The sequence below is a fragment of the Carassius gibelio genome, chromosome B1 (assembly GCF_023724105.1).
Source record: "Carassius gibelio isolate Cgi1373 ecotype wild population from Czech Republic chromosome B1, carGib1.2-hapl.c, whole genome shotgun sequence".
Classification (NCBI taxonomy): domain Eukaryota; kingdom Metazoa; phylum Chordata; class Actinopteri; order Cypriniformes; family Cyprinidae; genus Carassius; species Carassius gibelio.
Genome location: NC_068396.1, coordinates 3230108 through 3248714, shown reverse-complemented (window position 1 = coordinate 3248714; position 18607 = coordinate 3230108). Strand labels below are relative to the sequence as shown.

Genomic DNA, 18607 nt, shown 5'->3' with positions numbered 1-18607 from the left:
GCATCTGCTAAATGATCTAATGTACTCCATAATGTCTTATTAAGTGATGTGACCAAACTTAAAATTTTTGGACTTATGGATCAGTGGTAAACACTTTATATATATATATATATATATATATATATATATATATATATATATATATATATATATATATATATATATATATATATATATATATATATATATTTTTTTTTTTTAATTAATTTTTTTTTTTTTTTAAATAGCTAGTCAGCAAAATATAATATAATATAACAATAATATAATTATTATTATTATTATATAATATAATAATAACAGAAACAAAACTATAATAATAACCAATAATATCCAAAACCAGTGTTTGTCTGGTAACTATAACTGTAACTATAACTTCTATCAGCCAAAGATCCAAGAAGAAGAGAAGAGCTGAAGCAGGAGACAAAATAATGATAAAAAGTAGCTTTATTTAATAAGTTTATTGAGAAATATTCATCAAAAAAAAAAAAGACATTTACAGTAAAATACCAGCAGCTATGGTTTCCAGAACTTCACTGTAAATGAAGGTCACAACTTGTTAGCTTTTACAGAATTTCAAATTTACAATAAAATACTGTTTCATCAACTTATGTGATGTTAATAAACCAACATATTGAAGTACTAATATCTGTTTTAAACCAATGTAAGGCACTGATAACTATCAAAAACTGGTGGTGATGTGATGGTCAAGTGATTAACCAAAGCTCATCACACACATCTTTTCTACGAGCTGAGGAGGGCAATACTAATATATAGAAGGTGCACAGTGTCATTCACGCAGACACTAATCCCCATCATGGTGACACAGATGAAATAATGCAATCAAAATTCATTTAACAACATTAGATATATTAAACCTTAATGTACACAACTGAGGAAAAAACAAAAAAAAAAACACTTTTAATAAAAAAGGCAGAGAATTATGGGCGTGTCGATTTACTGTCTGTCACTGTAAATTATACAATGACATTTTATTTTTCACTTACAAAAGCTGTATTTTTAAGTTTATTACTGTAAAATTACATTAACTATAATCACATTTATTCACTGAATATAGTATGGAAACTTACCGTTAACCAGTTAACAGGTTTTTACTGTAGATTTTTTTACAGTGTTTCTTATATTAAAAGCATAATATATTTTTACAGTGAATGTTTCAGTGCTCAGACTTTGTTGCACAAATCTCTTCACAACAACATCCCATAAACCTTAAATCTCCATAAAAATTCTCTCTTAATTCTTATTCATGAAGACAAACAGTCTTTGAGACCACACAGCCATAAGACTAAACAACAATGTAAAAATAATATAAAAAGACAATAATGTAATATAAATGACCAATCAATTAGTGAATCAATTACATGAGTAAATGGCTATGATTATTATACATGACTCTATGGTTAAATGTAGATGCAAATAAATTACTATAAATAAATGAAAGAAAAAAATAAAACACCACAGGAATGTATGGTTTGAAGAGAGTTTGAATCTTCAAACCTTCAGAAGAGAGTGTCTTCTTTTCTTGAAAATCTCCCAAATAATGTGTGGGCATATAATTTATTATTATTATTTTTTTTTTTTTTACTTTTCTCTTGATAATTATAAATATGTACTGATTATATATGTGGTTTTTAACCTCAATCACAGTAACTTTAATCTGAAAGTAGGATTTCAAACATACACAACTATAAGCCAATCATAGCAGTGGACGTTTACTTCCGAGTCTACAATCCGTCGCACAGCATTGTAAACTTAAATACATCATAGTGCCATTGAAACCAATGTAGCTACAATTAAATTAGGCTTAAAATGGGGGATGTCAAAATTTGGATTTTTTTTCGTATGGCAAAATCTTCAGAGAACAATACAGAATAAAAATAAAACAAAGGCAGCTCATGACCACTTTAATGGTATATAATGGTATATTCTTTGTATGGCAGATTTAAAATTATGAAATACCCCCTATACGAGTTAATTAAGCACACCTTCATGTGTACAAAAATGTCTTAAGAATCTGATGCATTGATAGGAACTTGTGACACTAACCAGTTTTATCTGAATCTGCGAGTGAATAACAAATGCTGCATCAGCCACACAGTTCTGCTCGTGATCCTCTCTGTCTACATCTTCTTATTTTAAGGTGATTTATGTATGTTTGGGGAAGTATGAACACTCAGTTTGTCATCTATGAGCTGTTTTCTGTGTGTTTGGATCTGTTCTAGTGGGAATTAGAGCTGGATTAATCCTCAGTCTGAACTCTTCTTCGTCTGGAAAATATCAGAGGCAATATGTTAAATATTCACCCCCAGAGAATTTAAGTTCATATTTCAATAAGTTAAACCCCATTTAGATTTTCATGGATCTGTGATTACGGTCACATTACATTTATTTTTGTTTCATTTTAAAATTCTTTATATACAGGTCTGTGCAACTTGGCCAAAAAATAAAATAAAATACAGATTTTGCAATTTTTTCATATCGATATTGTAATTTGCACTGTGCCATTTAATCTCGTATTGAAACTCTATCTATATATCTAAAAGTATGTTTAAAAATTATGTCACAATTTTAGTTTTATTTCAGTTGTGCTGCTCTATTTTAAATTTACATTCAGATAAAATTAATTATTAGCTTTCCATCAACGCATGAACCCCTGCATTCGGGAAATTCAGGAAAGTTGAAATTGAATCAGTGTGAATCATTTTGACAGATAAACTTATTTTTGAAAGTGTGGGTTCTTTGAAAAGCTGTTGCCTCAGAAAGACACTTATGTGAACATGATGATAAGATCTGTTTAATAAAATCTAATAGACTACAGGAACCTGTGGTAAAAGCCTTTGAATTTCCTGTACAATTGCAGGTTACTTAAAAAAAAAAAAAAAAAAAAACTTGAGTAGATTCCTTTATAGGTTCATTGGTATTTATATGACTTAATATTATTACACTCCTATTATTACATAGAATAAAAGCATCAGCGTAATGAATAAATGTTAAATCAATTTTAAAGCTCAAAAAGAACAGCAATCGCTTTATAGTTTGTACCCCTTTTGTTAAAAATACAAGCACACATTGCATAATTAAATTTCAGAGACGATGAGGATGTCTCTCACTTTGTGCTTTTTTTGAGTTGGCTACAGCTTCGACATGCACAGGTGGCCAACACCTGTAGGACAAGTAAGAAAAAAACAAAACAAAAAAAAACACTCAATTTAATAAAGAAAATCCTAAAAGCTGCACCATGCATAATTATATAACACAAAGTTAGTACATTAAATAATGAGAAGCATGTAAAATAAAAAAGACTTACATGATACTGTAATGCTGTCACTTTGCTCTTTGCTGACAGGATTGCTCACACTGCAGGAGTACGGTTTATTCTCCTGTACTTGAGCAGACGTCAAGAGAAGTTTTGGGTTGTTTTCATTCTGGATGATATTGTCTTCTTTATACCAGGATACAGTCAGATCTGTACGGTGTCTAATGTCACAGGTGAGTGTAGCGTTCCCAAATGTGCAGTTGATCTTCACAGTAGGTTTAGGAGCCTTTGCTGTAAAAGAAACATGGTGGTTATTTCCTACTACTAAAACTACATCTTATTTTGTTATAATGGTGGAAGGGTTTAAATATTTGTCCTCTTACCATAAACTTTAATTTCCTTTTCTCCACCATCAATCTGTGTACCGTCAGCATTAAAAACAGTGTATCTATATCTGCCGCTGTTCTTCAGATTAACACTTCCAAATGTTAATGATCCATCTTCTTCCATTGTTAGACCTGGAATGGTTTTCCTGATCCTCCCACCTTTCCTGTGAATCACGTCATCACTAGAGAGATGGGTCCATTTGATCTCATTAGATTTCTCAGTGTTTTTTGTTGGAAGCTTTATGGTGCAGGACGTTCCCTCGAGTAGTTCTGTTTTACATATCTCTGCAACTATATAAAAAAAAAAGCATAATAGAATTTAATAAGCTCAGGAGGGTTCATATGTAATCATATGTGGTTTAGAATAAAGAATTAAAATGGGTTTATTTTTAAAAAGTCAATTTCTGTTTAGACAACAGTAACAGGAAAATATTCTGTTCTTCCATTATTGACTACAAAAGTGATACGGATCATTTACAGTAACACACACCGACTCCTGTAACAACAGCGGCTGTCATCACACTGTATGGGGTAAGTTGTGGGGACCAGATGTTCTTATCCACAAACTTAACCATTGTTACAGCCAATAGGAATTAAACAAAGTGTAAAATTACAGTACAACGTATTTTCACTGACCTGACACCATTAAAATTCAATTCAACACTGCTTTTACGTTTTTGTTCAGCAATTTATCAAACATATAATACTGAAATTTCACACACACACACACACACAAACTTAAAAAAAATACTGTGATGCAGTTTTTGCCTTTTATCTGACCTGCCCCTTAAAATTTATCTTAATGTAAAAATTGATTAGACATTTATTTCTATAAATAACACTATATGCATGAGAACAAAAGTTAATGTGGTTTATTATTCTTAGATTTTAATCATGTTTCAACGTTTTATCTCAACAATAAAAAACTTCAGCCAATGGTAAAATCACAAAAATTTAGGATAAATAAGCTTTTACTTAAGTTTATTAAAATAGCTATACACAAGATGAAATCATACCATAGAGCGCAGAAAAGCCAGAGAGGAATAAAAATAAGAGACTGTGTTGGCAGGTCATTGCTCTTCTGAAACCATCAAATATATTCCAGAACCTTTACACCACCAGCTCAACGACACAGAAATAACTTCCGTTCACAGAAACAGAAAATAAAAAAACAGGAAGTTTGCATTCAGGGAGCTGTCGGTTAAGCAGAATCATCAACTTAAGATGTCACTGATTATACAGACCAAATTAAATAAAGGCTGCAAACTTTTTAACCTCTTAAAGGAGGAACAACCTTTAATATTATGTGATTTCAAGTTTTCCTTTCTCTTTGGAGTGTTACAAGCTCTTGGTGCAAAGAGAAGATCTCTAAAGTTGCAAAGACAAAAGTCTAAAATCCAAAGAGATATTCGTTATCAAAGTAAAGACTCTGCCACGCTCCAGTTTTTGAAAAATGTTTTTTTTTTTTTAATTAAAGCATGTCAATATATTCTGTTACACCAAATACACAAAATAATGATCTTTAAAAAAGCATCATATGACACCTTGAATGCAGTGAGATTCACCACTGACACTGTTCTCACGTCACACCTCAGTTGTGCACGCAGTGAGTCCTCAGTTGAAACTGTAATAATATGATACTAGTGAATCAGATTTGACAACTCTCAGTATGTGTTTGTGATTGCGCTCTGGAGATCATTGAAAGCTCAGAGTTCGTGTTTTTGTAGCATTGAGCAATGCAGTCAATCACAGATATATCTGTTGATTTCTCAAACAGCTCTGATTGGGATCATCCAATTGAAACAAACAATGTATACATGATATAAATGAGATTCATTGCACAGTGTAAAGAGCTTCTTGATAGTAACAAGACTTTCAGCTTTGTGATCTGAGTGGAGAAAGTTATAGCTGTTTCATGATCTAAAAATGGGTTGCAGCTTGCAGGAGGAAACGTTAGTGGTTGTGTGTCAACTCCACTGTATACAGTATTTTGGTGCAAATGCATTCGTAATTTTACATTTTGCATGATAGCAAATTTATTTGAAATATTTGAAGTTGTAAATAAAAAGGAAAATCAGCCATATTTATTGGCATATATTTGAAAAGAAAATGTTGTTGTTTTTTAAAGTCTTTCTATATCAAAATGTAAAGTTTAAATCAGTGTTTTACTCTCCATTGAAACGGTACAGAGCGCCCCCTGGGGGGAAATATCCGCACTGCTCTTAGTGGAAGACCGGCACAACGCCTCATATTTGCGGTTTCTGTTCAAGTAGCTTCTCTTTCTGTTTGCGTCTTGGGTGTGTAAAATAATTTCTGAGCAAAATACTGTATAACAGTGCATTAACGTGTCCTTTGGATAACAAAAATGTCTCCACGATGCTTGACGTTGGTCGTAATCTGCGCTGTGTTCCTCTCCACAGAAACTGTTTCAGGTGCATTATGTTTTTAACGTTTGAATCGACGATGGCGCAGCAGTTATAAATGATATTCTAGAAGCATAATTTACATTAATTAATTAGTTTAGCCTAACTGCAGTGTATGGCAGACTTTTGCATATTTGATGCTGACTAACTTTCTCTCCCATATTTTAGGCGAAGTTGTGAAGAAAGCAGTGGGTGACGAAGTTTCTTTTCCTCAAGACAAAGAACAGGAACAAAGATTAAACTTGACTGTTAGGGGTGAGTGCATGATATGATTAACATATTCTTAAAATAATACTGTTAAAACATTCCATTATTAGGCTAATAATATAAGCTATAATAATATAATATAATAAAATAACTTTTATGGAGCAGCACATCTTGCGTAATAATATTAAAAGGGTGTTTTTTTTACTTGTATGAGGTGGTGAGGAGGGCCTTTTACCCCACACTACTGACACAAATACTTTAGCTCAAGTAATATTGTATGTTTTGCAAGTTAATTCTGGTTAAAAACAATCACTTCAGCAATGGTTGCAAACTTCAGTTTCTTCTGATAGTTATCTTTTTTTCAATAAATCTATTGTCATTCAAATTAATTGTAAAAATAGAATTAACAAGACATGCCTCAAACTGTATAATAATTCATATACATGTAACAATTTTATTGATTCTCATTTGCTACTTTCATGTTTTATTTATTAGGAGAAGAAGTGAAAGTATTTGGTGAAGTCGATCGTTCAGTGTCTTTTCGTCCGACCAGCTTAAATCCTCCTGTCAGCAGCATTATATGGAAACACAGAAACGGTGGATATGTTGTAAAAGTGATTGAATGGGATGTTGATGATGGTTTTTTCATCCCGCATCCGAGATTCAAAGACATCACGACTCTTGATGAGAAAACTGGACAGATCACTATAACTCATTTAAATGCTGAACATAGTGGAGAATATGCCATTGACATCAACAGTAAAGAACAGAAACCAAGATTCAAGTTGACTGTTACGGGTGAGTGCATAATATGATTAATATGTATTTAAAAATAATACTAATAAAACACTATTGTCAGGATTCACAGGAGTAAGGAAATAGGAAGCACATGAGAATTACTATATCACAGTCTTGAATCATTCATAGGAATCACAACGAGGAACTCTCATACAGAGTGAAGAGGAGATGACATTTAACAGCAGATGCTAGAGACAGTGAAACACAGGGCTTAAACAGAAGAACTAAACGAGATAATTAATAAAACACAGCTGAAACTCGATGATCTAATAGAGAAAAAATGAGGACCTGAACAGGAAGGACCAAATAAGGGCAAAAAAGGCACATGAGGAGCAAAACACACAAAACACAGAACAGAATCTGACACCTATATTATTATTAAGTTGGCTTGAGAAAGCCAACTTACTGAAATCCTATTTAAACTTCTTCTTCTTATTATTATTATTATTATTATTGTTTTGTTTTTTCTGGCCGCAAAATTTTTGGACACTACCTCCTCCTAGACCGTTCAAGCTACATACTCCAAACTCGGGTCAGACCTTCATATTGTTCTGACTTGGTGTGCTATATCTTTTCAGACTGGTTTGAGTTATGGTTTTCCTAAAATGTATATTAAAAAGTCATAAAAATCCCATAGACTTTCATTGACAGGATGTTCAGATGATGTTCAGATGACAACTTAAGATGTCAGTGATTATACAGACCAAATTAAATAAAGGCTGCAAACTCTTTAACCTCTTAAAGGAGGAACAACCTTTAATATTATGCGATTTCAAGTTTTCCTTTCTACTTGGAATGTTACAAGCTCTTGGTGCAAAGAGAAGATCTCTAAAGTTGCAAAGACAAAAGTCTAAAATCCAAAGAGATATTCATTATCAAAGTAAAGACTCTGCCACGCTCCAGTTTTTGAAAAATGTTTTTTTTTTTAATTAAAGCATGTCAATATATTCTGTTACACCAAATACACAAAATAATGATCTTTAAAAAAGCATCATATGACACCTTGAATGCAGTGAGATTCACCACTGACACTGTTCTCACGTCACACCTCAGTTTTGCACGCAGTGAGTCCTCAGTTGAAACTGTAATAATATGATACTAGTGAATCAGATCTGACAACTCTCAGTGTGTGTTTGTGATTGCGCTCTGGAGATCATTGAAAGCTCAGAGTTCGTGTTTTTGTAGCATTGAGCAATGCAGTCAATCACAGATATATCTGTTGATTTCTCAAACAGCTCTGATTGGGATCATCCAATTGAAACAAACAATGTATACATGATATAAATTAGATTCATTGCGCAGTGTAAAGAGCTTATTGATAGTAACAAGACTTTCAGCTTTGTGATCTGAATGTCAGCTTTTTATCGATTAGGGAAAGTTATAGCTGTTTCATGATCTAAAAATGGGTTGCAGCTTGCAGGAGGAAACGTTAGTGGTTGTGTGTCAACTCCACTGTATTCAGTATTTTGCAAATGCATTCGTAATTTTACATTTTGCATGATAGCAAATTTATTTGAAATATTTGAAATTGTAAATAAAAAGGAAAATCCGCCATATTTATTGGCATATATTTGAAAAGAAAATAGTGTTTTTTTAAGTCTTTCTATATCAAAATGTAAAGTTTAAATCAGTGTTTTACTCTCCATTGAAACGGTACAGAGCGCCCCCTGGGGGGAAATATCCGCACTGCTCTTAGTGGAAGACCGGCACAACGCCTCATATTTGCGGTTTCTGTTCAAGTAGCTTCTCTTTCTGTTTGCGTCTTGGGTGTGTAAAATAATTTCTGAGCAAAATACTGTATAACAGTGCATTAACGTGTCCTTTGGATAACAAAAATGTCTCCACGATGCTTGACGTTGGTCGTAATCTGCGTTGTGTTCATCTCCACAGAAACTGTTTCAGGTGCATTATGTTTTTAACGTTTTAATCGACGATGGCGCAGCAGTTATAAACGGCAAAGCATTGTATCTTTGGTCAATACATCTCTCAGCTCAGGGTGTGTACCATCTGTTTTTAAACATGCCATTGTACAACCACTACTGAAAAAGAATAACTTGGATCCTTCCAATTTGTCAAATTTTAGACCTATATCTAAACTCCCCTTTTTATCGAAAGTCTTGGAGAGAGTTGTTTTTAATCAACTTCAGTCATTTATTGATGAATTTAGTATATATGAAAATTTTCAGTCTGGTTTTAAGCCCCGTCACAGTACAGAAACTGCTCTTTTAAGAGTTTCTAATTATCTTCTTTTAACTGTGGACTCTGGTAACTCTGCTGTTTTAGTCCTTTTGGATTTTACTGCGGCCTTTGATACGGTCAATCATTCTATTCTTTTATCTAGACTTGAACACTGTGTCGGTATTAAGGGCATAGCCCTTAAATGGTTTCAGTCATATTTGACAGACAGAAGTTTTTCTGTTCACCTTGGTGAATTTTCATCATCTGCCCACCCTCTTTTTTTTTGTGGCGTCCCTCAAGGGTCAGTATTGGGCCCTATGTTGTTTTCTTTGTATATGCTGCCCTTGGGGTATATTTTTAGAAAGCACAATATCACTTTTCACTGTTATGCAGATGATGTACAGATTTATTTGCCTGTCAATACTAATAACAAAGCTTCGTTTCTTTCATTACTGAATTGCCTGAAAGATTTAAAAATATGGTTGGATCAGAACTTTCTTTGTCTTAATGAAAATAAGACTGAGATTGTTGTGTTTGGTCGTCCTGGGGATTTAAGTGCTTGTGTAGATGCACTTGGTAATTTAGGGTTATTTGTTCGTCCATTTACCAAGAATCTCGGTGTGATTTTTGACAGTGCTTTTAAATTTGAAAAACAGATTAGTTCTGTTGTAAAAGCCAGTTTCTTTCAACTAAGACTGTTAGCTAAAGTCAAGCCCTACCTGCCACGTAAGGAGTTTGAAAGTGTAATTCATGCTTTTATAACATCTAGACTAGACTACTGTAACTCTTTATATGTTGGTCTGGATAAGTCATCTCTTCAACGCTTACAGTTAGTCCAAAATGCAGCAGCTCGGCTTTTGACTGGGACTAAAAAGTATGAGCACATTAGCCCTGTCCTAGCTTCACTACACTGGCTTCCTGTCCGCTTCAGGATTGATTTCAAGATTTTATTGTTTGTTTTTAAGATCTTAAATGGGTTGGCGCCTGCGTATTTATCAGAGCTTTTACATGTCCATGCCCCCGTTAAAGCATTGAGGTCATCCAGTCAGGTGCTCCTCAGTGTTCCAAGAACTAAGTTAAAAAATAAAGGTGACCGGGCTTTTTCAGTGGTGGCACCTAATTTGTGGAATAGTTTACCTGTACACATAAGAACTGCTCAGACTGTTGGAATTTTTAAGTCATTTCTTAAGACACACTTGTATTCCTTGGCTTTTATATCAAGCTGAGCTGTGACATTGGTATGTTTTTACTGTATTTGTTTTATTTGTATGTGACTCTCTAGTTTTCTTTTCTAGACATTGTTAAGCACTTTGGTCAACCATGGTTGTTTTTAAATGTGCTATATAAATAAACTGAACTGAACTGAACTGATATTCTAGAAGCATAATTTACATTAATTAATTAATTTAGCCTAACTGCAGTGTATGGCAGACTTTTGCATATTTGATGCTGACTAACATTCTCTCCCATATTTTAGGCGAAGTTGTGAAGAAAGCAGTGGGTGACGAAGTTTCTTTTCCTCAAGACAAAGAACAGGAACAAAGATTAAACTTGACTGTTAGGGGTGATGTGCATGATATGATTAACATATTCTTAAAATAATACTGTTAAAACGTTCCATTATTAGGCTAATAATATAAGCTATAATAATATAATATAATAAAATAACTTTTATGGAGCAGCACATCTTGCGTAATAATATTAAAAGGGTGTTTTTTTTACTTGTATGAGGTGGTGAGGAGGGCCTTTTACCCCACACTACTGACACAAATACTTTAGCTCAAGTAATATTGTATGTTTTGCAAGTTAATTCTGGTTAAAAACAATCACTTCAGCAATGGTTGCAAACTTCAGTTTCTTCTGATAGTTATCTTTTTTTCAATAAATCTATTGTCATTCAAATTAATTGTAAAAATAGAATTAACAAGACATGCCTCAAACTGTATAATAATTCATATACATGTAACAATTTTATTGATTCTCATTTGCTACTTTCATGTTTTATTTATTAGGAGAAGAAGTGAAAGTATTTGGTGAAGTCGATCGTTCAGTGTCTTTTGGTGCGACCAGCTTAAATCCTCCTGTCAGCAGCATTATATGGAAACACAGAAACGGTGGATATGTTGTAAAAGTGATTGAATGGGATATTGAAGATGGTTTTTTCATCCCGCATCCGAGATTCAAAGACATCACGACTCTTGATGAGAAAACTGGACAGATCACTATAGCTAATTTAAATGCTGAACATAGTGGAGAATATGCCATTGACATCAACAGTAAAGAACAGAAACCAAGATTCACCTTGATTGTTACGGGTGAGTGCATATGATTAATATGTTCTTAAAAATAATACTGTTAAAACTTTATAATATTAGGCTATTAATATAATGCTTTTTTTTGTGATACATAATACAGTGCCATGATACAATAATGGTATTGTAATAGGCTTACCCTGGTACTATAGTATATAAGTTACACCTACAGTAAAGATACACTTTAAGGAAATGTTTTTTTTTTTTCTGTTTTTTTTTTTTTTTTTGTATTGCTTACATAATCTAAGATTGCAGGCGGGGGGGGGGTGTTATTGAACATTTAGGGAGCAGCACATATTGCGTAACGATAATAAAAGAGGTCTGTTCTGTTTTAAAACTTGTATGAGGTGGTGAGGAGGGCCTTTTACCCCACACTACTGACACAAATACTTTAGCTCAAGTAATATTGTACTGTGTTTTAAACCAGAATTAAATTAAAAAATGAAACATAATCACTTCAGCAATGTCTGCAAACTTTTCAGATTCTTCTGATACTCATCTTTTTTCATTAAATATATTGTCATTCAAATATGTTAATTTTAAAAATATAATTAAGACAAACCTCAAAATGTGTAATAATTAATATACATGTAACAAATGTATCAATTCTCATTTGCTACTTTCATGTTTTATTTATTAGGAGAAGAAGTGAAAGTATTTGGTGAAGTCGGTCGTTCAGTGTCTTTTGGTCCGACCAGCTTAAATCCTCCTGTCAGCAGCATTATATGGAGACACAGAAACGGTGGATATGTTGAAAAAGCGATTGAATGGGATTTTGATGATGGTGTTTTCATCCCGAATCAGAGATTCAGAGACATCACGACTCTTGATGAGAAAACTGGACAGATCACTATAACTCATTTAAATGCTGAACATACAGGAGAATATACCATTGACATCAACAGTAAAGAACAGAAACCAAGATTCAAGTTGACTGTTACGGGTGAGTGCATAATATGATTAATATGTATTTAAAAATAATACTAATAAAACACTATTGTCAGGATTCACAGGAGTAAGGAAATAGGAAGCACATGAGAATTACTATATCACAGTCTTGAATCATTCATAGGAATCACAACGAGGAACTCTCATACAGAGTGAAGAGGAGATGACATTTAACAGCAGATGCTAGAGACAGTGAAACACAGGGCTTAAACAGAAGAACTAAACGAGATAATTAATAAAACACAGCTGAAACTCGATGATCTAATAGAGAAAAAATGAGGACCTGAACAGGAAGGACCAAATAAGGGCAAAAAAGGCACATGAGGAGCAAAACACACAAAACACAGAACAGAATCTGACACCTATATTATTATTAAGTTGGCTTGAGAAAGCCAACTTACTGAAATCCTATTTAAACTTCTTCTTCTTATTATTATTATTATTATTATTGTTTTGTTTTTTTCTGGCCGCAAAATTTTTGGACACTACCTCCTCCTAGACCGTTCAAGCTACATACTCCAAACTCGGGTCAGACCTTCATATTGTTCTGACTTGGTGTGCTATATCTTTTCAGACTGGTTTGAGTTATGGTTTTCCTAAAATGTATATTAAAAAGTCATAAAAATCCCATAGACTTTCATTGACAGGATGTTCAGATGATGTTCAGATGACAACTTAAGATGTCAGTGATTATACAGACCAAATTAAATAAAGGCTGCAAACTCTTTAACCTCTTAAAGGAGGAACAACCTTTAATATTATGCGATTTCAAGTTTTCCTTTCTACTTGGAATGTTACAAGCTCTTGGTGCAAAGAGAAGATCTCTAAAGTTGCAAAGACAAAAGTCTAAAATCCAAAGAGATATTCGTTATCAAAGTAAAGACTCTGCCACGCTCCAGTTTTTGAAAAATGTTTTTTTTTTTTAATTAAAGCATGTCAATATATTCTGTTACACCAAATACACAAAATAATGATCTTTAAAAAAGCATCATATGACACCTTGAATGCAGTGAGATTCACCACTGACACTGTTCTCACGTCACACCTCAGTTGTGCACGCAGTGAGTCCTCAGTTGAAACTGTAATAATATGATACTAGTGAATCAGATCTGACAACTCTCAGTGTGTGTTTGTGATTGCGCTCTGGAGATCATTGAAAGCTCAGAGTTCGTGTTTTTGTAGCGTTGAGCAATGCAGTCAATCACAGATATATCTGTTGATTTCTCAAACAGCTCTGATTGGGATCATCCAATTGAAACAAACAATGTATTCATGATATAAATTATTCATTGCACAGTGTAAAGAGCTTCTTGATAGTAACAAAACTTTCAGCTTTGTGATCTGAGTGGAGAAAGTTATAGCTGTTTCATGATCTAAAAATGGGTTGCAGCTTGCAGGAGGAAACGTTAGTGGTTGTGTGTCAACTCCACTGTATACAGTATTTTGGTGCAAATGCATTCGTAATTTTACATTTTGCATGATAGCAAATTTATTTGAAATATTTGAAGTTGTAAATAAAAAGGAAAATCAGCCATATTTATTGGCATATATTTGAAAAGAAAATGTTGTTGTTTTTTAAAGTCTTTCTATATCAAAATGTAAAGTTTAAATCAGTGTTTTACTCTCCATTGAAACGGTACAGAGCGCCCCCTGGGGGGAAATATCCGCACTGCTCTTAGTGGAAGACCGGCACAACGCCTCATATTTGCGGTTTCTGTTCAAGTAGCTTCTCTTTCTGTTTGCGTCTTGGGTGTGTAAAATAATTTCTGAGCAAAATACTGTATAACAGTGCATTAACGTGTCCTTTGGATAACAAAAATGTCTCCACGATGCTTGACGTTGGTCGTAATCTGCGCTGTGTTCATCTCCACAGAAACTGTTTCAGGTGCATTATGTTTTTAACGTTTGAATCGACGATGGCGCAGCAGTTATAAATGATATTCTAGAAGCATAATTTACATTAATTAATTAATTTAGCCTAACTGCAGTGTATGGCAGACTTTTGCATATTTGATGCTGACTAACTTTCTCTCCCATATTTTAGGCGAAGTTGTGAAGAAAGCAGTGGGTGACGAAGTTTCTTTTCCTCAAGACAAAGAACAGGAACAAAGATTAAACTTGACTGTTAGGGGTGAGTGCATGATATGATTAACATATTCTTAAAATAATACTGTTAAAACGTTACATTATCAGGCTAATAATATAGCCTACGTTTTTTTTTTTTTTTTTTTTAGTCATACATAATACAGTTGCCATGATATGATAATGGTATTGTAATAGGCCTACCCTGGTATTATGGTATAACAGTTACACCTACAGTAAAGATACACTTTTTTATTACTTACATAATCTATGATTGCAGAGGGAAAAAATGTGTTTTTATTGAACTTTTATGGAGCAGCACATCTTGCGTAATAATATTAAAAGGGTGTTTTTTTTACTTGTATGAGGTGGTGAGGAGGGCCTTTTACCCCACACTACTGACACAAATACTTTAGCTCAAGTAATATTGTATGTTTTGCAAGTTAATTCTGGTTAAAAACAATCACTTCAGCAATGTTTGTAAACTTCAGTTTCTTCTGATAGTTATCTTTTTTTCAGTAAATCTATTGTCATTCAAATTAATTGTAAAAATAGAATTAACAAGACATGCCTCAAACTGTATAATAATTCATATACATGTAACAATTTTATTGATTCTCATTTGCTACTTTCATGTTTTATTTATTAGGAGAAGAAGTGAAAGTATTTGGTGAAGTCGATCGTTCAGTGTCTTTTGGTGCGACCAGCTTAAATCCTCCTGTCAGCAGCATTATATGGAAACACAGAAACGGTGGATATGTTGAAAAAGTGATTGAATGGGATGTTGATGATGGTTTTTCCATCCCGAATGCGAGATTCAAAGACATCACGACTCTTGATGAGAAAACTGGACAGATCACTATAACTCATTTAAATGCTGAACATACAGGAGAATATACCATTGACATCAACAGTAAAGAACAGAAACCAAGATTCACCTTGGAAGTGTTGGGTGAGAGGATATTGATTATTATATTCATTAATATTAATAGTGTAAAAGGCTGTATTATTATTATTATTATTATGGTTGTTTTGCTTTACCTCACTTACAACAATGTCAGATTGTAATACCATGTTTTTTTCATATTTACCTGATAGTCCAAAGTACCGCCAAGAGTACCATTTTTTTAAGCATTTGGCTTTGGTTTAAAGTACCATGGTATTACAAACAGACATAATCATTGTACTATGATATTGTCAGAACAATTTTCAAGGCTAATGTAGTTGCTTCATTTTGTTTTGTTTTGCATTTCTGTGGACTTGAAATGCATGAACTGTTTCATCATTTCTCTCGCAGCTCCAGTCCTCAAACCTGTGATTAAAGATATAGAGAATTAAAATATAGCGCTGATGTTTCGTATCTAAGTGGAATGAACATCTGGAAGAATTCTGCTGGACAAATTCTGAAGAGCACAGAGCACCATCCCACAGATGAACCCATCACAGCTGAGAAAAAAGGAAATCCAGAAAAAAAAAAAAGTCTACAGATGCAAACTAGAGAACTGCACAAGTCCAGAGACCAGTGATCCGGTCTATGAGAGAGATCTGTTTAAAGACTAGACAGCCTTTACTAGCAGTACAACATTATTCATCAGAGAGGACATGTTTATCAAACTAATACATCTATGTGTAACTTTATTATCACCCTTTTTCTGATTATAATATTCCTTTCCATGACAACGCTATTATTGTGAAATCTTTTAAAACATTTGAAATGTGTTTTCAAATATTCTGTGCATTGCTTTTTAAAACCGAAAACAAACATTTATGAATAACATGAATGTCCTGAATATGAATACATATGCAAAGATTTTTATTTAATTTTTTTTTGTTCAAGGAAGGACAATATAATAATTTCTTAATGGCACCATAGCTTTGCTTTTGGACTGGGTGAAGAGTAGATGATGCATTCTTTTCTGTCAAATTTAGATATCTATGCAATGGGATTGATTTTTTTTTTTTTCTTCAGGGAATGCATGAATTAATTACATGGTAAGCTTATATATTGAATGTAAATCATTTTAAATAAAATCCTCTGGAAAAAGTAAAAAGTGTAAAGATTTTTTTAAATTCATAAATTCAAATTCAGGAGATTTAGAGTATCTTCAGAAAAGTATTTCAGTTGTCAATTTACATTGATAATGTTTTCCCTGCTTTTCTCAGTTGAAATAAAAATTATCTCTCTGGTGCACTTTTTTTTTTTTTTTTTTAAATACTTGCAGCTCCAAATTTTTGTTAAAAACTCATTCCCTGAATGTCAGAATCTTCCTCCAAAGAGCATCGCTTGATCAGATTCTTGAAGTAGCCTTAGATAAAAATGGTGTTATCTACGCTATACAGGCTGATTTCCTCCATTTCCACTTCCTCTCTCTCTTTTATTAAACAACAATGGGAGTCGGATCTCTGCCGAGACTTGGAACCAGATCCTGTCCCATGTTCATACCTCCTCTATTTGTACACATCAAAGTCTTATACAATTAAATTTATTTCACCAAATTTACTGGACAAAAGTGAGTTTGGCAGAAATCAAACCTGGTATTGATCTTCTCTGTGATCGTAGCCATCAGACCGCTGCAGATTTAATACATATGTTTTGGTTATGTCCATCCATATCTTCTTTTTGGCTTTCAATCTTTAATTGTTTTTCTTTAGTGACAGAGAAACAGATCGAGCATTGCAGTTTGGTTGCACGTTTTGGACTTTCTTCAAATGTCACTGGTTTATCTGGAAATACTGCAAAGACTTTAGCATTCTTAACATTATAAGCTAGAAAGCACATTCTTCTGCTGTGGATACAGATATATTTTTTCATGATTCTCCTTTATCTGTATCCTGTTATTATTGTACAGGTTCAATAAACAGATTTTTAAAAGAAAGAAAGAAAACCCACGATAAACCAAGGTCCTGACCCTCTGTGGTCACTAAAGATTGCATTGCACTTGTGGTAAAGAGTCAAAATGTACTATGTAAACAACAACCAGTGTTTATGTTTTTATTTATTTTTTTATTATTATTATTATTTTTAAATATTTTATTCAAGATTCACATTTAAATGATTGGAACACAAATGATCTATTTTCATCTCAGAAGATTATGTCTGCTGTGCATCTGCCACGGTACCAAGGTTACTTTTAATGAACAAATAAAACAATTAGTTTTTTTACCTCAATCCATTTACATCACCAGGATCCTAATATATCATATTTAAACATCTTAACAAAAATGATCAGAACACATATGATCAGAATTTAAACAAACTGTATTATGTATAGAAATGTATCCGATGTTGATGTAAGCTGCTCATGCCTAAAGAAGGGGAGTGGCAATACTGAGAGCGTCCTCTGTGTTCCTCATGATGCGCTGGGGAAAAGGAACACCTGTGTGGCATTAGTAATTAGAGGGAAGCATTATAAATGTATGATGTGTTTGTTGTTGCGGGAGGGTTGTTTGGTTTGTTGCTGCTGAGTTCCTTGCCAGAGCTGCCGTGCCGGGACGTGGGTTTAGGATTGTTGTGCGACCCGTGCGAATCGATCGGGAGGGATATTTTGCTGGGGTTTTCCCCGTTTACGTTTGGCGGCCGCCGTTGAGTTCACTGAACGCGGGACCCACGTCCGGTAGCGGGTAAGAAAGCCAGCAGTACATGTTGTTTTTATTATTGTGTTGGATGTTAATGTCTGTTCCGGGGAGGCCCTGATGTATGTATGAACCTAATGGTCCCCCGGCGTTATTTGTGTGAGTGAGTGCGTGTGTAAGGGGGTGGGCAGGTTATCCTTTCCCCATACGCCTCCTATACAGTTGACGACGGCTAGATATTTAGCACGAGTATGATTGACGGTTTGTGGTGATTAATATTTGATATACATTTATTGGTGTGGTGTTTATGATTATTGGGTTTTGCAGTGTAATGAACTTATGTGTGAGAGGTGATCACGTGAATATATTTAATGCATGTATTGACTAACTACTGAAATCTTGTGCTGAGTAGATCCTGTTGGTTGT

At 33.6% G+C, this 18607-nt stretch overlaps 2 protein-coding genes and 1 long non-coding RNA gene across 12 annotated transcripts in view; 2 read left to right on the top strand and 1 right to left on the bottom strand.

Annotated features, from left to right (window-relative positions):
* The window catches only part of LOC127948882 (SLAM family member 7), a 104010-nt gene that overhangs the window by 33963 nt on the left and 51440 nt on the right, over window positions 1-18607 (top strand). The window lies entirely within an intron of this gene.
* Window positions 462-3560, bottom strand: LOC127948887 (uncharacterized). Its single transcript, XR_008152214.1, has 3 exons — window positions 3326-3560; window positions 3129-3181; window positions 462-2285 (listed from the first exon to the last, which is right to left on the bottom strand). It is a non-coding gene; the product is annotated as an uncharacterized LOC127948887 (long non-coding RNA).
* On the top strand, window positions 5882-16659 carry LOC127948880 (uncharacterized). Of its 3 annotated transcripts, XM_052545690.1 has the most exons (9): window positions 5886-6092; window positions 6252-6338; window positions 6786-7088; window positions 10744-10830; window positions 11279-11581; window positions 12219-12521; window positions 14571-14657; window positions 15258-15560; window positions 15906-16659. In XM_052545690.1, the coding sequence occupies exons 1-9, from the start codon at window positions 6026-6028 to the stop codon at window positions 15944-15946; spliced, it is 1581 nt and encodes a 526-aa protein (XP_052401650.1). In that variant the 5' UTR covers window positions 5886-6025; the 3' UTR covers window positions 15947-16659. The 3 variants fall into 3 exon arrangements, with proteins under 3 accessions (XP_052401652.1, XP_052401650.1, XP_052401651.1); XM_052545692.1 differs by lacking the exon at window positions 11279-11581 and having other exon boundaries at window positions 5882-6092; XM_052545691.1 differs by lacking the exon at window positions 12219-12521 and having other exon boundaries at window positions 5892-6092.